Source organism: Natator depressus, chromosome 6, assembly GCF_965152275.1.
Source record: "Natator depressus isolate rNatDep1 chromosome 6, rNatDep2.hap1, whole genome shotgun sequence".
Lineage (NCBI taxonomy): Eukaryota > Metazoa > Chordata > Testudines > Cheloniidae > Natator > Natator depressus.
In genome coordinates this window covers 74,701,644-74,725,334 of record NC_134239.1, presented here as the reverse complement: position 1 = coordinate 74,725,334, position 23,691 = coordinate 74,701,644, and the positions used below count along the sequence as shown (strand labels likewise).

The window sequence follows — 23,691 nt, the reverse complement described above, 5'->3', positions numbered from 1 at the left end:
ATTGTCCTCTGCACAAAAGTTTTTCAATATATTTTCTATTGTTTACTGTTAATTCAGTGTATTACAAAATGTTTTCTTTATTCTAAGCAATTTGATTTCTAACAAAAAAGTGAAGGTATTTCTTTTGTACAGTTGAACATGCAGAGACTAATACATCTAATAATTCCAGACAAATAAAATACTACTATAGTTTTAAAAGGGCATTAGAGAAGTCTATATCTTTCATAATTTTACTAAAAGCTTTTGTTTCCTGTTCCACTAATTCCTGCTAGCTTTCTAGGTACTACTACTGTAAAAATTTAGGCTTCATTGTGCTGTCTTTAAATATGGCTTCTAATAATTTTCAAGTAGCTTTCTGGGCCTACTCTTTTGCTTTGCACTAGCTTTTATTAAGAACCCTCTCTCTGTAGTGTGTATCAATATGTGAGCCACTGAGTTGTCTGGCATATTCATGAAACCACCTAGTAGTGCTGTTCTGGTGTTGAATTTTTGAAGCTGTAATAAGGCAGTTAGGGGGCCCTGTATTCAGCTTGGCTAAATCTCTAGATATGTCTACACTAGAGCTAGAAGGTGTAAATTTCAGCTCGAGGAGACATACCTGCACTAGCTTTGATCAAGCTACCTTGCTAACAATAGAAGTGGCAGCACAAGGGGCTAGCTGTCCTGAGTACAGTAGAAACTTAGAGTTATGAACAGCTTGGGAATTGAGGTTGTTCGTAACTCTGAAATGTTCGTAACACTGAACAAAGCGTTATGGTTGTTCTTTCAAAAGTTTACAACTGAACATTGACTATTAATACAGTTTTGAAATTTTACTATGCAGAAGAAAAAAGTTGCTTTTAACCATCTTAATTTAAATGAAACAAGCACGGAACAGTTTCCTTACCTTGTCAAATCTTTTTTTAAGTTTTCCCTTTATTTTATTTAGTAGTTAATGTTTAATGCAGTACTATACTATAATTGGTTTGTTTGTTTGTTCTTTGCTGCTGCCTGATTGCGCACTTCCAGTTCCAAAGAAAGTGTGTGGTTGACTGGTCAGTTCGTAACTCTGGTGTTTGTAACTGTGAGGTTCTACTGTATGTTCTTTCCAAGACCATCGGTATGTATTTGTTGCAGCTAGACCCTCCTGCCTCCCTGTCTACACTTCTATTTTTAGTACACTAGCTCAATCAGAGCTAGTGTGGGTATGTCTCCTCAAGCGGAATTGACACCTTCCACCTATAGTGTAGACATACCCTGTTACTCATCCATTCTGTAGTTTCACTAATACTGAATGAATTCTGAAAAGTCTGTCTCTTAATTAGATAATTTTGAAAACTCTGTAATGTTTTACTTTCCTTCTTTTTTGAGTCTGTTTTAAAAGGAAACGTGGCACTTCCTCAAATATTAAATTACTTGTGGCATCTTTCCCTTTGTATGGATAATATACCCTAATTTGGGGAGGAAGGAGATAATAGTGACAAAAGGCACACTCAAATATGTTGCTGAGGTGATGGGAATGAGGGATAGGTTTTTAGGTTGGATATTAGGAAAAATTTTTTCACTAGGAGGGCGGTGAAACACTGGAATGCGTTACCTAGGGAGGTGGTGGAATCCCCTTCCTTAGAAGTTTTTAAGGTCAGGCTTGACAAAGCCCTGGCTGGGATGATTTAGTTGGGATTGGCCCTGCTCTGGGCAGGGGGTTGGACTAGATGGCTTCCAGAGGTCCCTTCCAACTCTGTTATTCTATGATAGGGAGCTCATGCTGACATTCTAGAAGGGATAGATACCATGACAATTGGCAGAGCTCAGTTGCTCTTCTAACAAGGGTTCTTTTAGCAATCAGACTTGAGAATTCTCTGACTGTTTAGAATAAAGGAGCTGGCTTGGTGGCCTTAAAAGAGGAGCAACGGCATAGAACAAGCAGCAGCAAAGGAGCCAATTAGTTAAGAAGAAGGTGTGAACATCAGCCGCAGCCCTGGAACATATTTATCAATTTCACTCAGCTGCTTCCAGTCCCAAGGAAGCAGATTTTGTTTTGGAAATACCATGTCTGGTGGCATTCAGATGTCAGGACTGAAGCAGTTGTGTGCATGTCCTATGGTAGATTTTGAGAGACTTTATTGGTGCAAAAGTAGGCACCTAAGAATTTTAGGTGCCTACAAGGTTAGATGACAGCTGAGTAGAGGTTTGGGGGATCTAAATTTTGGACATGGACTGCCTAAATGGACATGGATCTAAATTTTGGACATGCTTAAAGTGCCAGTTAGACGCTCAAATACCTTTGTACATCTAACCTTCAGTTAACACTTTTCTGAACAGATTAAAAGAGAATACCTTTTTATTCATAATAACAATTATGTACTATACCTATGCCATGTCATTGTTGTTCTATTTAATTATGTAAGCGGGGGAATTGTCCCGCTATTGTGGGGAACTTTCCTGGCTTCTGCAGTATCCCAGTGAAGTGGGCTAGCGAAAGGATCTGAGTCCTCACTCCCACTTCCTTTACCCCATGGCCTCCCTGCCCTTGAGGACTCCCCTTCCACTCTCCTGTCTGGCAGAGTCCTCGTAACCCAACAAGGCTGGGCCCAGGATTCCTGGGGGGCTCGACCCCCAACCCTGCTGTGGTCACCTAGGACAGGGGCTAGGGTGTCCCCACTCCAGGATACTCTCTCTGCACGAGGCACTTCTCTGACCCACTGATCATTACATATAAGTTAAAGCAAATGCAAGTTATTTAATCAACAATTAATTTTAAAAAGAATAAGGAAAAATGGGAAAGGTTAAAGGAAACACATCACCCCACTCTGTGGCAGGGAACATCACAAACAGTGTCTCTGGAACGTCAGGGCAGTTCACAGTCTGTTCCTTGTAAGTCCCAGGCCGCCTTCTCAGGCCCTGGCTTTGCTGCAGGGATGCTGTGGGTTGGACACTTGCTCTGGTGGTGGCCACACGCTCTCAGGCTCTAAGTGGTAGGACCCTTCTTCCCAGTGTCGCCCCAGCCCTGTCGGGGTTATGATCTGAGCCTGGCCTGCAGAGCCCCTTGGCTGAGGCGTCTCCCTGTGCTGGGCCTGCTGTCCAGGGTCCCCCTCGGTCTCCCCAGCTGCTCACCGCACCCAGCTCCGGACTGCTCCAGCCCCAGCTCCATCACTCTGTCTCAGCACGGCTGCTGCTGCTCTGCCTCCAGCTCCCTGGGCTGCTTCTTTGGCCCCTCTGGCTCTGGTTGCTGCAGCTCTCCTCCCAGGGCAAGTCTGCTCTCTCTGGGCTGTGCCTCTGGCTTTTGTGCTGCAGCTCTGCTCCCAGGACAGGGTCTGCTCTCTCTGGGCTGCTTTTCTGGTCCCTCTGGATCTGACACAGCTCTGCTCCCCAGCTCAGCTTGGACCTCTGCTTTCTCCTTAGCTCAGTCCCACTCTGTCTGACCCAGGCAAATCCAGCTCACATGGGGGACGGGACCTCCCTGGCCTCCTGACACTCTGATTAGCCTGCCTGCCCTGTCATTCAGGCTGACCAGGAGCATTGGCCTCTCTCCATTGTTCCTGGGGACTATTAGTCTCAGGGTCCTGGTTTCCCATAGACGCTTCCCCTTTTAGTATTGGGAGCTAGCCAACCAAAACACCCTCACTGAATGTTAGTAAGGGGGCAACAGTCCCCTTACATTCAGTTCATTTTAAAAAAATATCACCAAGTGTTCGTCCCATATGCTGCGTGCTTTTACATAATTTAAGTAGGACACGTGGTAACATGTAGTGTTAAAGTTTAGGGGAGGTTTATCATAGTATCTGTTAAGCTTTGGTTTTGTTTTCTATTTCCGTTTCCAATTCTTTTATTGGTGTGTGTGGCTCCTTGACTCTTCTTAAAGTTTTAGTCTAACATCTATGTAAGATTGATAAAGGTGCGGGGGTGGGGGGGACGACCCAAGCTTGATTAAGCTTTTGAGGATAAAGCCTTTTTCAAGGACATTAAGATTCTGAAATCCTAGACAGAATTATTTAACAGATACTAACAAAACAAATTAATTAAAACATCAACATAAGAAGCTGCCAGATAGGAATTATTACTTCCATTGATTTTTCTCTTAATTCTGTAACATTAGTGTTCAGTGTGAATTTAATATTTTTGCTTCCTATATGTTTACTCTCATCTTTTGATATTAAAGAATTCAGTGGTTACTTTAAGTTGCAAAGTATTTTCAAGAATTATCAAAGTTACAATTCTAGCTCATACATTCATAATCACGTAGTACGGCACATTATTAAGTAGGGCTGGATTAAGGGAGTTTGAGAGCCCTGCAATGTGTTTGGCTTAGGGGCAAATTTAAAAAACAAAACTAGAGGGCCACTTGCAAGCATACACAGAACCATAGTGTTCAATCAAAAGCAAAGACTTGACAGGGAGCTTGCTTTTGCTGGCATTGTGGCACAGCCACTGCAGTGGATTCAAGTTGACCTGAAGGAAGGGAAAAGCGAGAAGAGACTTCAGTTTGCTGTAGGCTGTAGATCCTAAATGTAGATGGATTTAGGAAACAGGAAGATCTGGGAATCCTCTCCTGAAAAATGCTAGTAGCGTAGATACAATTCAGACACATTTTAATGGCAAAACAAACAATGATTCATTTTCCTTTCTTGTTCCCCTTCATTTTACCTGTCTCTGTTAGGGAAGCCCAAGTCATCTGTCATTCTTATCCTGGTGCCTAAACTATCTCTAGATCACAGTTTCTTCTCTGCAACTAATCAGAGGCAATGTTTCTGATGGATATATTTTTAGTCTCTTTTTTTTCCTCTGTAGTTGTGTTAAATTTTCACTCTTCTCATTTCCTGTTTTCTCCTAATCCCCGTTGCCTGTCTTCTTACAGTACTCTTTATTTTGTCTTTATTACTCCCTCCCCCCTTCCCCCCCCTGCTTTGATAATTGGGCCTACAAATTTACCTAAATTATGAGTTCAACTGTAAAAAGTATGTGAAAGTTGATAAAATGTCACAGTAACCTATAACAACGCATGTTGACGGGAAAGGTACAAAAGAGGCAGCCTGAATTAGTACAAACAAAAAGGCATACTAATATAATTCAGGGACTGTTAAGATCATGCTTGGTAAGTAAGAAGTGTGGAACCAAAATTTATGCGTCAGAAACTAGGTCTCATTGGTGGAAAAAATAATGAGGGGATGGGTTATTATGCCCATCACATCCTTTGTGGGCCCTTAAAGAAAGAGACTTTAGGGAGAAAAATTGGTATTGGTGTGAGCTTCATCCTCACAGCTACCATCCTCACAGCTACCATCCCCACTGTCCTCTGGGAGCCTGGGCCTTCATCATCCTGATCCTAAGAGATGTCCTGACCAGATGGGGCCAGAGAGAGAGACCCAGTTACCACTGATGTCTCTACAAGCTCCAGCTGAATCCCAAACACCATCTCGGATGAAATGGGATTGGACTTTTATTTTTTCCTTCTAAGAATTCTCTCCAGTTAAAGAGAAAGGGAACAAGGGAAGTTGTTAAAATGAAAACCTTATTTCATGCTTCACATTTCAAATGCTTTACCTGTTTTTCCTTATCATTAATAAAATATTAAAATGATTTTTAATTGTGTTTGACATGGTAGTAAGCTCTGAAATTTAACACTGTTTAATGTTGGACAGTGACTGGGTTATCTTAACACCTGTGGGCTATATATTCTATCTAAATTAATATAACATCCTGCATTGATTGGTCTCTGGATCTTACCCTTCATGTTCTTGTCAATCTCTAATCCCTCAATCCACATCAGCATATTCCTCCCCGCTCAGCTCTCTTGGTACTAACATTACTCCACTAGGAATAATTAAACCTAAAGAGGAAAAGAAAATTCTGTATCTGGTATCAACACACAACCTTCTCCTCGCCTCTGCCAGGACTTCTGAGTGCAGCTGAACTGCTTCTTTGATAGTGGGATGTTTGGGATGAACTACTGCTCTGTTAGTGGGATAAACAAACAGTGAATAAAGGTGCCTTGGGCTTTTAATGGTCAATCACAGTGCAAGTCCTCTGTGAGGGCAGGGCCTAAGTTATGACCCCATGAGACTTTTACAAAAATAGGTGAATGCTGAAGTACTCTGAGGATATTTGTTCGCATTTGTAATGAATTTGCTTGCCATGTTTGCACCCTCATTGTGTTTGCTTTACATTAATGACAAATCACAATTAAGCATCCCTGCTTGAATACAAAGTATGAAATAAACATCATAAACATAGTCAATCTGTAGGGTAGAAAAAGTTGAATAAATGAATTTGAGTAGATTGATCGACTTGTAGATATTTAGCAAGCAGAAAGAAGCTAAATTTGTCAGATAAATTATTCATTGTGAATTATTCTCATGGCTCCAGTTAATTTGGGCTTGGCATTTTGTCTTTAGCTATATGGCAATTCCAATAGAAATAACTGTAATTACATGTTAACTTGTATAATACTGTCATGCTAGATTTTGATAATTGTGCATTTAATTCATTTCAGTACTCTGTGTGCTTAACCACAACCTACTGAATTTTACTAAAAATCAACCTACTTTGGATTTTGTTTCTGTCTCAGTCAGACCTTAAAGTGATTAGCTGTGCTTTTATTACCGCAAAAGTGAATTCGTGCAATTCCCTATTGGCTGGTTTGCTGCATAAGATTTTGCCTAAACTCCGGGCGGTTCGCAATGCGCAGCCTTAGGTACCACTCTAAAATGATGATTTAACTTGTTTTAATGGGCTCATTTCAACCCACTGAATGCCTGTTAAGGTTACTTATCACTTTACATTTTAAGTCTCTCTCTTCAGTTGCTTATACTTTGTAAAACTCTTATCTTTACTGCTGAAATTTCCATACTTGATTTCTACCAGAGGTTGAGATTTTTGGAAAGCTTGGTCAAAATAGTTCAGATACCTAACAATAAAGCTAGTGAAAAAACCGGCAGTTTTGTCAACGTTAGTTTTACTAACATAAAATAATAATTTTGAATAGCTCTAGCGCTTTAAGGGCTTGGATTTGGAACTTGAAATTTTGCAGAGGAATTTTGCCGTCCTTGTGACTATCCATCAATGTTTGGCTCAGTTATAAATCATGGAAATTCAGCATTCCCACGGGAGCTCAGCAGAATTAATTAAATATTTATTCTCTGTTATCCATAGTATCTCAAAGTTCTGACTCCTGTCATGTTGCACTGTGTCTAACACCACCCCTGTAAGCCTCCAGCATTACTCTGAAGTGACTGCTCTGTAGAGCCCTGCGCAGGTACAAAATTTATATCTGTGGATGCAGATATCACATAAATAAAGTGGATATCTGTGGAGCTGCAGGGCTCTACCAGGAACCACAGTGGCGAAAGCAGCAGCATGTCGGGCTGCCGCTCACAGGAGCCATCTCCCAGCCTGGGCAGCTCCTCCGGCAAGGCTGTACCCATCCCCAGCCATGCCCACAGGGGCAGGCACCATGCTCACTGCACTAATAGGGCAGTTTTTATTTCTCCATGGGCTTCTGCATGCCCATTATCATGGTAGTATCTGAGTCCTTACAAAGACTAATACATTTATCTTCACAACACTTCTGTGAGATAGGGAAGTATTATTTTTCCTCAGGTAGTGACCTGAGGCAGATATTATGCCCAAAACTTGCACAAGTACCTACTAATTTTGAGACCCTCTGTAATTGGGTGATTAGCTTTGCATACCTAGGACCTGAGTCTTTAGAGGAGTGGAAAACTTTCTGTTGAATATAGGAATGGCCATATTGGGTCAGACCAAAGGTCCATCTAGCCCAGTATCCTGTCTTCCAACAGTGGCCAATGCCAGGTGCCCCAGAGGGAATGAACAGGTAATCGTCAAGTGAGCCATTCCATGTCACTCATTCTCAGCTTCTGGCAAACAGGCTAGGGACACCATCCCTGCCCATCCTGGCTAATAGCCATCAATGGACCTATCCTTCATGAACTTATCTAGTTCTTTTTTGAACCCTGTTATAGTCTTGGCCTTCACAACATCCTCTGGCAAAGTGTTTCACAGGTTGACAATGCGTTGCGTGAAGAAATACTTCTTTTTATTTGTTTTAAACCTGCTGCCTATTAATTTCATTTGGTGACCCCTAGTTCTTGTATTATGAGAAGGAGTAAATAACACTTCCTTATTTACTTTCTTCAGACCAGTTATGATGTGTTAGACCTCAATCATATCCCCCCTTAGTCAGCTCTTTTACAAGCTGAAAAGTCTAAGTCTTATTAATCCCTCCTCATACGGAAGCTGTTCCATATCCCTTATCATTTTTGTTGTCCTTTTCTGAACCTTTTCCAGTTCCAATATATCTTTTTTTTGAGATGGGGCGACCGTATCTGCACGCAGTATTCAAGATGTGGGCATTCCATGGATTTAAATAGAGGCAATATGATATTTTCTGTCTTATCTATCCCTTTCTTAATGATTCCCAACATTCTATTTGCTTTTTGACTGCTGGTGCACATTGAGTGTGTGTTTTCAGAGAACCATCCACAATGACTCCAAGATCTCTCTCTTGAGTGGTAACAGCTAATTTAGACCCCATCATTTTATATGTATAGTTGGGATTATGCTTTCCAATGTGCATTACTTTGCATTTATCAACATTGAATTTCACCTGCCATTTTGTTGCCTAGTCATCCAGTTTTGAGAGAGCCTTTTGTAGCTCTTCGCAATCTGCCTGGGATTTAACTATCTTGAGTAGTTTTGTATCATCTGCCAATCTCGGCAGCTCACTGTTTACCCCTTTTTCCAGATCATTTATGAATATGTTGAATAGGACTGGTCCCAGTAAAGACTGCTGAGGGACACCACTATTTACCTCTCTCCATTCTGAAAACTGACCATTTATTCGTGCCCTTTGTTTCCTATCTTTACCAATCCATGAGAGGACCTTCCCTCTTATCCCATGACCGCTTACTTTGCTTAAGAGCCTTTGGTGAGGGACCTTGTTAAAGGCTTTCTGAAAATCTAAGTACGCTATATCCACTGGATCCCCCTTGTCCACATGCTTGTTGACCCCCTCAAAGAATTCTAGCAGATTGGTGAGGCATGATTTCCCTTTACAAAAACCATGTTGACTCTTCTCCAACAAATTATGTTCCTCTATGTGTCTGACAATTTTGTTCTTGACTATGGTTTCAACTAGTTTTCCAGGTACTGAAGTCGGGCTTCCCGGCCTGTAATTGCTAGGATCACCTCTGGAGCCCTTTTTAAAAATTGGTGTCATATTAGGTATCCTCCAGTCATTTGGTACAGAAGCTGATTTAAATGATAGGTTACAGACTACAGTTAGTAGTTCTGCAAATTCACATTTGAGTTCCTTCAGAACTCTTGGGTGAATACCATCTGGTCCTGGTGACTTATTACTGTTTAGTTTATCAGTTTATTCCAAAACCACCTCTAATCACACCTCAATCTGGGACAGTTCCTCAGATTTGTCACCTAAAAAGAATGGCTCAGGTTTGGGAATCTCCCTCACAATCCTCAGCCTTGAAGACCAATGCAAAGAATTTGTTTAGTTTCTCCGCAATGGCCTTATCATCCTTGAGTGCTCCTTTAGCATCTTGATTGTCCAGTGGCCTCACTGGTTATTTAGCAGGCTTCCTGCTTCTGATGTACTTATAAAAATTTGCTATTACTTTTTGAGTCTTTGGCTAGCTGTTCTTCAAATTCTTTTCTGGCCTTGCTAATTATATTTTTACACTTCATTTGCCAGAGTTTATGCTCCTTTCTATTTTCCTCACTAGGATTTCACTTCCACTTTTTAAAGGATGCCTTTTTGCCTCTCACTGCTTCTTTTACTTTGTTTAGCCACGGTGGCACTTTTTTGGTTCTTTTACTACGTTTTTTAATTTGGGATATACATTTAAGTTGAGCCTCCATTATGGTGTCTTTAAAAAATTTCCATGCAGCTTGCAGGGATTTCACTTTTGGCGTTGTACCTTTTTAATTTCTGTTTAACTAACTTCCTCATTTTTGTATAGTTCCCCTGTCTGAAATTAAATGCTACCGTGTTGGGCTGCTGTGATGTTTTCCTCGCAATAGGGATGTTAAATTTAATTATATTGTGGTCACTATTACCAAGGGGTCCAGCTATATTCACCTGTTGGACCAGATCCTCTGCTCCACTTAGGACTAAATCAAGAAATGCCTCTCCTGTTGTGGGTTCCAGGACTTGCTGCTCCAAGAAGCAGCCATTTAAGATGTCAAGAAACTTTATCTCTGAATCTCATCCTGAGGTGACACGTACCCAGTCAATATGGGGATAGTTGAAATCCCCCATTATTATTATTGAGTTTTTTTATTTTAGTAACCTCTCTAATCCTTCCTGAGCATTTCAGAGTCACTATCACCATCGTGTTCAGGTGGTTGGGAATATATCCCTACTGCTATACTCTTATTAGAGCATGGAATTACCATCCATAGAGAGTCTGTGGTACAGTTTGGCTCATTTAAGATTTTTACTTCATTTGATTCTACGCTTTCTTTTACATATAGTGCCACTCTCCCACCAGCACGACCTGTTCTGTCCTTCCAATATATTTTGTACCCTGGTATTACTGAGTCCCATTGATTATCGTCATTCCACCAAGTTTCTGTGATGCCTAGTATATTAATATCCACATTTAGTACAAGGCACACTAGTTCATCCATCTTATTATTTAGACTTCTAGCATTGGTATATTAACACTTTAAAAACTTATCACTTTTTAGCTGTCTGCCATTACATGATGTAATTGAATGGGACTTTTTTCATTTGACTCCTTCTCATCAAATCCTATCTGTATTTTATCATCTTCCATCCTCTCCTCCTTACTAGGACATAGGGGAGGATCTATTAATGGAAATTCTCTAAGGGATGTTTCTTTCTGAACCACATGCTCCTTCGCACCTGTCAGCTTTCCCCCAGCCCTTAGTTTTAAAAAACTGCTCTGACATTTTTAATTTTAATTGCCAGAAATCTGGTTCCATTTTGGTTTAAGTCAAGCCCATTCTTCCTGTATAGGCTCCCCCTTCCCCAAAAGTTTCCCCAGTTCCTAATAAATCTTAACCCCTCCTCCCTACACCATCATCTCATCCATGCATTGAAACCCTGCAGTTTTGCCTGTCTAACTGGCCTTGCGTATGGAACTGGAGGCATTTCAGAGAATGCTACCATGGAGGTCCTGGACTTCAATCTCTTAGCAGCCTAAATTTGGCCTACAGGACCTCTCTCCTATCCTTCCCTACATCATTGGTACCTACATGTACCACAACCACCCAGCTCCGGCTCCTCCCCAGCACTACACATATATCTATCTAGATGTCTTAAGAGATCCGCAACCTTCACACCAGGCAGGCAAGTCACCATGCGGTTCTCCTGGTCATCGCAAATCCAGCTATTTGTTTCTAATGATTGAATCGCCCATAACTATTACCTGTCTCTTCCTAATAACTGGAGTCCTCTCCCCTGGAGAGGTATCCTCAGTGCGAGAGGATACCACAACATCATCTGGAATGAGGATCCTAACTATGGAATTATTTCCCTCTGCTCAACACTTCTGGAAACCTGGCTCTTTGTTTCCTAGATTGGGCAACCAGAAAATAATTTAATGGACACCTTCAAAAATTTTGCTATACACAATTTTTCTAGTACCACTCGGGAAGTTTCAGCAGCATACCTGGTAATAAATACACTAAAATATGAATGATTCATACTCTGATTTAAATGCTTTGGGTTTAGAAAAGAACTAGTGAACAGTCCAGGCTTGTTCTCAAGGAAAAATTCAATTTACAAGTTCACAGCAACATGGACTATAGTTTTAAGTGTATTTTATGCTATTTTATTCTGAAATATAGTTGGAAAATAGATTACTTTTGTCCTACATAAAATATTTTTTGTCATATTACCAGCTTGATACTCAACCAAAGATTTTGGGTTTTTTTTTCACTTATACCACCAGATGGCAATCTAACATAAAGTTTGGAGATCAGTCAAAATAGAGGAAAAAAGAAGGGAAGCATAGCAAATAATTACTTATTATTTTCATTGTACAATCTTTTTCTTTATTTGCAATGTTCTTTACTATGTTTCCGTTCACCATAGTAATAGAAATGCACAGAGCTGGAGCAATTGCATTTCACTTGATCGACAGAACCTGGAGACCTTAGCTGTTGAGGCAGCCTGCTTGCTCAACAGAGATCTTTTCCTGATCCTTCTTAGTGTTGGTAAGTGACAGCAGCATTTTTCTTTTAACTAACAGGGCAGTCAGCTCTCCATGCAGGTCAGCAAAATAAAATTTTATGTTTTGCCAGCAGGGAGATACTACAGAAAAATAGCATTGATAGTTTTTGTTTCCAGAGACAAAGCAGATCAGCTCCATTTTGCACAATAGCATCTTGTACTTGCAGCCTCTGTAATCAGGAAGTCACAGGAAATCAAGTGGTTCTTGTAAAGAATCAGTATTGCAGAGTGAAGAAAAACACCATCACCAAAAAGGAACTGGAAGAGATCTGAGTTTCAAAACTCTGATACAGAGAGGTTTCTAAGGTTTATAAAAACATACAAACAAAAAAGGCATCCATAATTTGTAAAACTTATCTCTAGCTCATCTCTAATAATATCTCATGGAGATAACTTCTCCCATGAGATAATATTAGGCTGCTATGTGACTGTGTGACAGACTTCAAAAGCATGTGTCACGCTGTGACTATATGGGAGTTAAGAAGTATGTTTTCCTGGCAGAGAACCTGAAAGACCTTAGTCTATTCTCGAATACTGAACTGTGGGTCTTACAGATTTCAGCACTGGGGCTTCAGGCAAAGAAAATGGGACTGTAACAATTTCTAATTTAGCAAAATAAATTCTCATTAATAAAATGACATTTTATTTTAAATACCATATCATTTATTTTAGAAAATATTATGATGCAAACATATTGAAGAACTTCATTTTGATATTAGAAGTAGTTTTGACTTTAGTTCCAATAATTCTATTTCTAAGTAGGTAAAAATAAAGCTAACTTCAAAACAAAACCGCAAACCTAAAATAGCTGAAAGTTTGAACAAGAAAACTACTCTAGTTTGCCCTTCAGAGTTGATTCTGAATGGAATACCCATTTTAGGCTCAGCACAATTCTTTCATATCTTCTAAAGCTTCTAAATCTTCTTCTATCTTCATATCTCTGTTTTCAAACCTTCTCCACCTTAAAACTGCCTCACTTTGCAAATATCATTGAAGGTCTCTGCAGTGCCTGTGGAACTTTCCAATCCTGCAGCTGTCTCCTGCAAAAGGGGGCAGGATCTTTTTAGGGTCTGAGCATCTCCTGTGAGGTACTGCCTTGCCTCCCATTGATTGCAGTGGCAGTTGAGGGTACTCGGCAACTTGGGCTTAAAGCAGTACTGATTATGAATATGTAGTGGGCTCCATAAAACGTTAAAAATAATTGTATCAAACAAGATGTCCTGAGTATTCAAAACAAAACCAGCCCTGATGAAAAATCAAGTACTGACATCCAGGATAATTTTAAAGATCTAAGAAGGATAGAATCTTTGACAGCACAGGAGAGAACAGACCTAGAATTTTAGCTAAGATTTAGAAATGCCTATAGATAAATCATACCTCTGTTTAAATTACTAGAAAACTAAGAATCTGTTGGCAAATGTGTCCTTCGTCTTGTCAATTTAAACCTGTAATTATTCTGGTATAAGTTGTAATAATTCTAATTACATAGCAGTCTATTCCCTCCCCCTCCCCCCCACCCCAAAAGTAAGAAGTGTAAACTTAGACTGCTGAAATTATAAATAATATGAATTAATGCTCTTACTATTCCAAAAGCAACAGATATTATTATTGCAAAGCTTTTCACTTACTGATATTCAAGGCATCTTTTCTGCCATCTGTGGGAGATTATAACTCTCAGTAGTAGTTGAACATGTATTAGTTGCCAGAAATGGGAAGAAAAATGGTAGATGGCTCTCATCATGCTACTGTACAGGTTAGAGATGGGAGCAGGTTACAGAGGAATATAGCCCAAAGAAAGATTAACTGTTGCAGAGCAATCCTGGTTTATAGATTCAAAAATCAGAAGGGACCATTGTGAACATCTGACCTCCTGAATAATACAGGCCGTAGGACATCCCCAGTGCTTAATTTATTATGAAAGAGGTGCTAGGGCTCAAGCAATTTTTTACTTTCATAACAGATGCGACAGGCCTAAAAGTGCTGGGGCTCAGCCCTGGCACAAATTAAGCCTGGGACTTTCCCAATATAGAGCAGAGCTTTTAGACAAACATCCCATCTTGATTTAAAAATGCTCAATGATCAGGGATCCACCACAACCCTAGGCAAATTGTACCATTGTCCAATAACCCTCATTGTTAAAAATGTGTGCCTTATTTCAAGTTTGAATTTTTCAGGCTTCAACTTCCAGTCATTGGATCTTGTTAAACCTTTGTCTGCCAGACTACAGAACTCATTGTCAAATTTTTATTGCCCATGTAGATATGTACACACTGTAATCAGGTCACTTCTTAACCTTCCCTTTCTTAAGCTAAACAGATTGAACTCCTTGAGTCTGGCAAACATGCCTTATAGTGATAATCTTTTCATCATTACTGTGGCTCTTACATTTTTCAATATCGTATGATTCCCACAGATACATTTTGACTTAAAAATTGAAACAATTGACTCTTGGTGACCAGCAGTGAAATCGCATTGATGAAATTCATCCCAGTGCAGACTGCCTGCAAATCATTTAAACCCTATTTAGAACTCACCTTAAAGGCTTTAGGGAGGTCTTTAAGTGTTTGATGTGGTTTTTTGGGTGGCCTTCTGAACTGGTGTATGTTTCACTCTTACAACTGTAAGAGCACAATTAAACTGAACACATGCACCCCGAGGCATTACAGACGGCCTTTTAATTTGTATGAGAAACTCAGTTAAGTATTTCCAGTCTCTGTCAAATGTTAAATCCTATATCGTATGCAAGAGCTTTCCTGGGAAGAGCCTAATGGAACCAGCTATTATCCAAAGTGTGTTGTGACTCAGTTTTTGAGCTACGATTATTATATAGACAAACAGTGTGGCACCACCCACCTGAAGCTGATGCACTTCTGAAAGTGCCAACGTATACATGCATGTACACACACTCATACCAATGAGCTTTGTGAATATAGTTTAGAAATCTTCTGACTTAGCTTTTTACAAGGTTTGTTTAGACTAACACAAACAACTAAAAATTGTTCAGCTCCAGATATTTCCTAGTGGCCACAGCATGGACATTTAGTTCCTGTTGTCAAACTCTCCACACTACTGTTTGTCATTGCCAGGCTGGTGCCACTATACAAATTCTGACTTATTGGTTGGCGGCGGCAGCAGTAAAGCTTGCCAAAAGCCAAGCTAGAAGCAAGAACTCATGTGAAGAGTCATAATGAATCTCTTAGTAAAAGGCTAGAGCCAGATGTTGCAGCATAAGCAAAGCTGCATGTCTGTCTGTCCATGGTGATGACAGAAAGAAGGGTTTATTTGGAAGATTTGTTTTTGCTGCTTATATTTTTTGTGGAACAGAAGACTTTTACTTTGAATAATTTAAGGTATCCTAGTTTCTGCCAAGAACAGATTCAGCTGGAAGATGCACTAAGGGGAATGACTCCAGTGAAGAAGCCCCCTAAGGTCAATTGTTGAGAATCAGGACCATTGTGTATACTATGTTCACCCAGTTTGTGTCAACTGACTGTAGATATGGCCCAATATGGTCAAAGTGTTTGCATTCCTAATGAAAGTAGTTATACTTCCTATACTTACTGCTTTCCTCGAAATGCACACCTGGCCATTTCAGACTGAATTATTAAAACTGCACTGAACTGGAAGTAAATTGCTTTCAGTTGCAAATTAAATAAATCTGTTAAGCTGAACTGCAAGAAAAATTAGAACGCAGACATTAGAAATCAAAGGGATTTTGTTTTGTATAAGTGAGACTTATCTGATTAAGTGCAACTCCATAAACTGCTAGATCTCAATCTCAAAGGAAAGCCTGAAAAAAATTGACAGCTTCGGCTTCTTGAGGAGACTATAAATTTCATTACACCATAGCAACTGAATATATTGCTCATTAAACATGTAGACATAATACTAAGCAGAACAAAACTAGAGAGTACAAGTACTGTACAGTGGTATTGCAGTTCATTTGTCAGTTTTAAAAACATGGCTCTAAACAAAATATTTTGTTAATTGAGGCAGTAAATTGTTTCCCAAAATAATGTGTAGAGCACTTTGTAAAACTGAATACCAGGCAAAGGAATAGAGAGCCTTAACAAAAAAATGAACAAACAAAACTGCTGATGGGAATTGATATTAGGCAGAATGTTAGTTCTTTGAGTGCTGGTTTAAGGTTATGAGTTTTCAGATCAAAGTAAGAGGATATTTAAAATGAATGTATCTGTTGGTTTTAGAAGTAGAGAGTGAAATTCTGGCCCGTTTGAAGTCAATGGCAAAACTCCCATTGACTTCAGTGGGGCTAGAATTGTACCCACTCTCTTTTTACAAAACAGAGAGATATGCATGCTAGTGATGTCAATTAATTTCATGTGCCTAGTGGAGTCTCACAATGTAATTATTTGGAACCAAACTTTGGTACTGAACATCCCTTTATGCGTAAAATATTTGATATTCTGTTTTTGAAAATGCCCATAGTTTTCAAATGGGCCAGATTTAACTCAAGATTCCTGATGCTTTTAAAATGTGTGGGGTATGCCGAGTCCAGATCAGATATTATTTCTGTAGCTGTAGTCCATTTTTATTTCAACAGATTTATCAACTGTCACTACTTTCAGGTGACCACTGAACTAGCTGTATTAGTACAGTTTAAGAGCATGCATCATATACATTTTGCGAGGTTTATTACTCGGTTCTAGTTTAGGTTCTTTTCATATGCAGTAGCATGTTGTATAGTATGTTTTGTTACAGGACCCCACAGAAAACTTGTCCTAGCAAAAGTACACATTACTGTATGCCAAACCCCACTGTCAGTGTAAAAAGACAGAGGAGAGAACACAGTACAAAAGGCTCCCACCTGCTGCTGTCTTCTCAGAGGAACACTGAGTGGCCCGCTTTGATGTCTTTGGGTATGGATGGTAGGCACACTCCTTTCATTGAATTTTCCCATAGATACTTTGCTTCCCTAAGAAACCTTTTGGGAATCCTGGAGAGGTCTCTCTCTTCTCATCTCCCCATTGTGCAGTGAGATGGAACAATGGGAGGAGTGGGTCTCAACCTTCTTTCAAGTGTGGTTGAAACTGAATAACTGATTTCCAGAGCAACAGAAATATTGGCTATATTTGGCATCTGAATATTTTAGGAAGATATTTGACTGCAAGGGATCCAAGTCACCATTTTCATACTGTCCGAATTGGATAGGAACTAGGAGTAATGATCAGGGCTCCAGCTGTACCTGAGTACCTCCTTTTGCAGAGGTACTTGCCTGACCAAGTCAGCACATGGCTTTTGAGTTGCCCCTGCGCAATAGGAGCAGGAGACCAACTGTTTCTGCCCAAAAACCCTGCTCTTCCTGGATACCCTTGAAGTTGTAAAGAGAGAGTGAGAGCAAACCCTTGAGGTACCTAGTCCTGAGGTGGGGGAAAGACAGACTGCTATCCAGGCACCCTCTTCCCTGGTTGGTTGCTACACTTCCTTGAATTAAGGACATAGAAGCCTCATGGTCAGTTTGGACCTGGTACACCTGAACACCCCAAACTTTGAGAAAGTGGTGTTCCAGTTTTATCCCACTCATTTCAGCATTTGCTATGGATGAAATAACACATAAATGCTAAAGATTTTTACTTGAGTTTCACTTTAACTTGGATTTAAAGTTATTTTGTTGTATTTTTAACCTAATTGTACCTTATCATTTTTTAACTGAAATATATATATGAGCCACTAATAACATGTTTCAAGTGCACCTTCAGAATGCTTCAGATGAAAACTTTGCAGTCCATAGCATGACTCTGACTGAAAGAGACAGGATGAACAATTACATGTAGTGGCGTTAGACCATTAAATCGTCTTGCCAATTAGACTCTCAGCTGCTTATGCGGAGAAGCAATAAATAGAAGTTAATGTGAACAGGCTGAAGAATCCATTGTCAAAATCAGCTCATGCTATGTGATCTGTATTCCCATCCTTTGATGTATAGTCAATAGGTCCAGAGTTGCTGAATTGGTTACGTTCACATGCAAAACTGTAGACCCTAATCTCTGAAAACGGAAGTGTGAGCTTTGCTTTTATTAACACTTCACCATTAATGCTGTTCTGGACGGGCATTGATAAGGGGTGGTGGGGGAGAACTACTGATGTATAGAATGTTTTCTGCAATACCTTAACAATAGGTTTTTCTCTAGGGGGCAAAGAGACAGACAGAAAGAAAAGGAATTGTTTGCTGTGGAACTGGAGAAGCGGCGCAGTTGGTTCTGGCAGTGAGGGGGTTGACTGACAGTCTGCAGTGCAGTGGAGTTAGCTGGGCTCCCTATATGGCTGTGGATTAGCTATATGCTAATACCGATAGGAGAAGAGGAGCTGTACCGAGCACAGCAAGCTGCCAGTGGAGGCAATCAGAGTCTTAGCAGAGCTGACTCCTCAAGAGCCATGGCTGAAGGGGGTGAAGGAGGGGAAGATGAAATACAGTTCCTGCGAACTGTGAGTATCAGCTTTTCTGGGTCATGCAGTAGATTGTTTTAGTGTGTCTTGTGTCTGTTCCTGCTATATTGCATTAAAAATGAAATGTTATTTCTGTGTTGGCTTTGCAAAGTGGGAGGCTTGATTTAGTCAGTAAAAATATAATGCTAGAATATGAGCTGTAATAGCATTGGGCAGCCTCAGTGGGTTCTGAATTAAATCTGCTCAATAGCTTGTCTGGTACCAGGTTGGTATAGGGAGACCTATTTCCGTTGTAATCTGTATGTGTTTGAAGCGTCCCTATCAACTTTGTACTTGGGTTTCTAAATGGTGCATGCCAAATATCTGACCTCTGAAACTTCTGTATAGGTTAGATTTCACTGACATTAACAGAAGCTTTGCAGATGGGAGAGCCCTGAAATGATGAATAAACCAGGCAAGAATGCCCCCTGGTAACCCTCTTCTAACACAAACACAGGCAGCAACACACTTTTGTGAGGGGAGCATTATACTCCAGAACCGTCTTGGGATATTTTCTCAGTTTAAAGGAGGTTTATTTTAAAAGGAAGGAGGATTTCTTTGGCTAGGAGGTGTTAATTAGTGAAATAGCCTGCACCCGATGTAATTTTCTATAAACAGCCCTCACACCATTCTTCCTTAAGGCTTTATACAAACCTAGTGACAACCAATTTGGGCTTTTAAGCAAGCACTGTTCATGCATTAAGTTTGCTAATGGTGGTGGTGAGAGTCCTTTTTCTTAATTCCTTTTTTCACCCAATACCGATAGCGTAGTATGTATTAAAGTATTAATGACAGGAGGAAAATCCTGTTGGTTAAAGTGTGTTCCCTCCTCCCACAGCCTTATCACTCCTCATTCATTGCTGAAAATGTTTCAAGAACAGAGAATCCCCAGCATTGGTGATACAACTTTAAAAAGCTAAGATTCCAGACTAGACATGCTCATCACCCAAAATAGATAGTTGCCACACATCACTTCTGGGAGGGTGGTGGCGGCTGCCACTGCTTATGTAAACTGTTAGGTGTGATGAAGTGTCATTGGCACTTCATTGCCTGTGAGAAGTTCATGAAAAAACAGATAGTCTCACTGAAGAATAGTGTTCTTCTGTTTGTCAGAGGGTGCAGATGGATGACAGGAGAGAGATCACTTGATCATTACCTGTTAGGTTCACTCCCTCTGGGGCACCTGGCATTGGCCACTGTCAGTAGACAGGATAGTGGGCTGGAGGGACCTTTGGTCTGACCCAGTATGGCCATTCTTATGTTCCCCCCGACTGCCCTCACGCTCCGCTGCCATTTGAGGGGGTGCCTCTTTCCCAAGATGTGCCTGATGGATACCTCAGCCTTGGGGAGAAGGTGCTCTTCAGACAGAAAATCTTTTGAGTGTCCTTCATCTTTTCACTTTCTAAGATGATTCCTTCACAGAACACCCTTCCTCAGTAACAACATGAAGAGCTTTGCCCCTGTGCAGTTGGGTTGTCTGCCATGTGAGATGGCAGTGACTGCTGCTGTGATCCTTTCTTGCTGTTCAGGGGGACTCTGTTGTGATCCTTTCCAGCTGAGACAGAATGAAGTGCTAAGCGCATGGGGGGAGGGGGGAGGCTGTAGAGGAGTGTTTCTTCTCCTTGGCGCTAGAGAACATTATAGGGGAAGAAAGCTGCTCCTCTTCATTTGTCAGGACTATGATTACTCCTTTTGCAGTCCCGTGTTCTCCTTGCAGGGCACAAATGCAGCAGCTGCTGCTGTCTCCTCTCCACATAACTGGCTTCCCATTCAAGGAAGTGGGACTTGCTGTTAGACCCTTTCTAGCCCTCGCCTACTGACAGGGAATGATATCATTTTATTAGATAATCTGCTACCAGTGATGAGAGCCATAAAAACTTATGTTATTTACACCTTCTTTTGCCTGAACATTATACTCATGGATGTGCACAGCATAGCAATTCTTATTAAACTATTCATTGCACTTTTTTTTTCTCTGTGGAATTGGATGGCCTATTGGAATCTTTTCCAGACCAAAACTCTTTCATCCAGGATTGGAATCACCTATTGAATGTTCCACAGACTTTCTTCAGAATAGAATCTTCTACTGAATACATCCATCTAAATCAGAAAACTGGACCTACAGTCTTTTTTTTTTTTCTGAGTGTGTAGGAGCCCAGTGCGCTGGGGCCACTGTGCACTAGAAGTGTCTCCTTTAGGATGACACATAAAACAGAAGATCAGATCATGTGTGAGCCTTAAATATTCTATGGCATTTAAAGAGCAGCTGTTTTAACTCTGTTGGTCGAGCAAAATTCCATTTTGCTTTTGTAAAGCAGAATCTCCCATGTTTTTCAATTGATATGGTATTCTTCACTTCCAGACAATCTGTTCTGTAGTTTAGCTGTGTATCGTTTTAAGACTACAACCTTCCCACACAGAAGTGGCTGCATTTCAATAATGGGTGAAGTAATATCTGTATTCATTTCTAAAATTTGTCCACCTTTTTCATATATATATTGTTCCTGCCCCAAAGAGCTTGAAGTCTTTTTGTTCTATGTGTATGTGTTCAGTACCTAGCTGACTGGGGCCTTTAAGTGATATGAATAACAGAAATAAATAATTAGACTTACTAATTTAACAGTAACTCTTCATTCCTCTTCTCCCCCCCTCCCTCCCAGCTATTATCTAAACATTTTGAAGATGGACTATACATTAAGGATGAAGATGTATTTTCCTCTTGGTCTGTACAGTTACACAGTTGCTACAACCTTCATCTTTTGAGATTTATTTAGTGTTGCCTTTGATAATATTTGGGAATTTCTTCTTTAAATTAGTCTTCAGCTAATGACATCTGCCCCAGCCTTTATTCTGGACACTCAGTAATTTTTGTGTGTGTGTGAGACACGTATGTGAAGAGAGCAAGCAAAACAAACATCTGATACGTAACAAGTGTATCTCACAATCTACCTCTGTCCTCCAAAGCCCTTCCCCCATACCCTTTTGTTTCTAACATACCACAGGAAAGGGTAACAGATTATAACCACTTGTGTGTGTAAAGCACCATGCACTTCTGTGAAACTGTGTATAAATAATGTGAAACAGCATAATTTATCATTATTATGTGTTGAAAGGGTTGGAAAGAACTCACTGTTGGCCAGTGTGGGTTGGTGAGTGAGAGACTGTCAGTTAAGTCTATCCTCAGCACTGATTTTACTGCTGTGATTGAGATTGCCTGTGACTCTTATCCGTTCAATTTTTTTTCTAAACTTCTTTCTCACTCTTCTTGTTTCCAAACCAACCAAATATGAGGTAATGTGTTGAATCAGACAGCATTTATGTTGCTCCATTGAAAATACTCTCATAATAATTTTGTATCAGGGGACTGATGAAAGAAACAAAATGAAAGTAGTTATACTCACATTTAGTGAGTATAGGCCAAACTGATTTTCCAGGTCACAGTCAATGGTGTTGGCGGGGGTAAGATTGATAAGTGAGTGTATGGTACATTAATGTACAATACATTGGCATTTTTCTGGACCTCATGCCGCTAGAAATAATTTCCATTCCCCATCCAAATGAATCACAGGTGGATCACAACAAAAATTAGTGATTCTTCTTTCCCAAGTGTAGTGACTTTGCCTTGTTTTCCATGGATCCTTACAGTGTATATGCATACACACCTTTTTCCCTCAAACTTATTATAAATTCTAGCTATGGACAGAGAACAATATTTTTTTAATTGTGTATTCTGCTCCTGACTTCAGGTTGCTGTTGTCCTCCAACTCCCCTTATGGCTTCTCTCACTGATGTAATTCAGAAGCTTGCAGAAAAAATACACCAGAATACAACCATTACATAAGAACATATGGGTAGGAGAACTAAATTGCTCCATCTAATGTACTGTGAGTGCAGCAGTCTTCTATTTGTAAAAAAGAAGGTATGGGAGGAGAATTTTATTTAAAGGGTTTCACTCCGCGATCTAGGCTAGAACACTTGGGGCTGATTTTTCAGAAGTTTACTCAGGTACATGTTGTACACATTTCATAGCTAGTTGCACATAGTAGAAATAATTGTGCACAATAGTGATCTTTCATGTATCTCACTAATTATTTGGATGTACAATTACAGCTCCCAGTCAAGATCATTGCACATTTACCCACCTAAACTCTTGAATATCAAGTGCTAGATTTCCACTGTCCGGGTGCAGAAAGAGAGATGGACATGAGTCTCCGAATTAGTTGTAAGAAATTAATATCTAGAATCAATGTACTGTACTTTAGACCTTCTCTAACTCTTGGTATTAGCCAAGTTTAGCCAGTGTTTATTATTAGAAAAAATAACCATAGCTTTAAAGAGTATACTATAGCATTACACTTTGCTCCTGATTAATGTTGTGTAAAGACCATTCCTTTTGGATAAGCCTAACAGATGTAGTCTTATCAGATCTGCGTCCCTGGTGATACTGCAGTGTAAGTATGAAACATTAAAACAATCCATCTGCCACAGAGCAGCTTAATATCTCATATTCCATACTAATTATTTTGTTCACTCCTGCATGGCTGGTCTCCATTTTAAAATATTTAACAGAGATATGAGAGGCTTGATTCGCCATATGACAGAGTGGCTGCTCGTACCTTGCTAACCAGTTTGATATCTCTGAGCAGGGATGTACCCAGGAATTTCAGAAGTGCTTGACTACTAGGGAGAGGTCTTTGACAACAGTCAGTCTCATAACTGAAGATTTCAGCAAGCTGCACCCAGAAGTTACAGACATAGGGCTATGAGGAAGCACATCACAGGTGGGGCAGCCTGAGAGAAAGGAGATAAAGCGGGCTTTTGTCATCTTTCTGCTCCCCCGATTATGGAATGCTGCAGGGGCTGAAACAGCTCCCAGTGTAAGTTAGAGCAGCTTCTCTGGTTATTAACAGCATTCCCAAAGCTACATATGGTCTATGCAGCAGACCAGTATCACCATAGCACCCAGTACTACAAGAGTGCCCCCTCCAACTCTCAGCATCCACCCCAACAAAACCCCTATGCCAGGCCTTCTG

General features: G+C 40.3%; 1 protein-coding gene across 1 annotated transcript in view; it reads left to right on the top strand.

Moving 5' to 3' along the window:
• Positions 1-18,488: 18,488 nt before the first annotated feature.
• RYR3 (ryanodine receptor 3) overlaps positions 18,489-23,691 on the top strand; it is a 577,606-nt gene continuing 572,403 nt past the window's right edge. Inside the window, exon 1 of the mRNA XM_074955741.1 lies at positions 18,489-18,658. Coding sequence (XP_074811842.1) covers positions 18,512-18,658 — 147 coding nt within the window. The 5' untranslated portion in view covers positions 18,489-18,511. The remainder of the gene's footprint in view (positions 18,659-23,691) is intronic.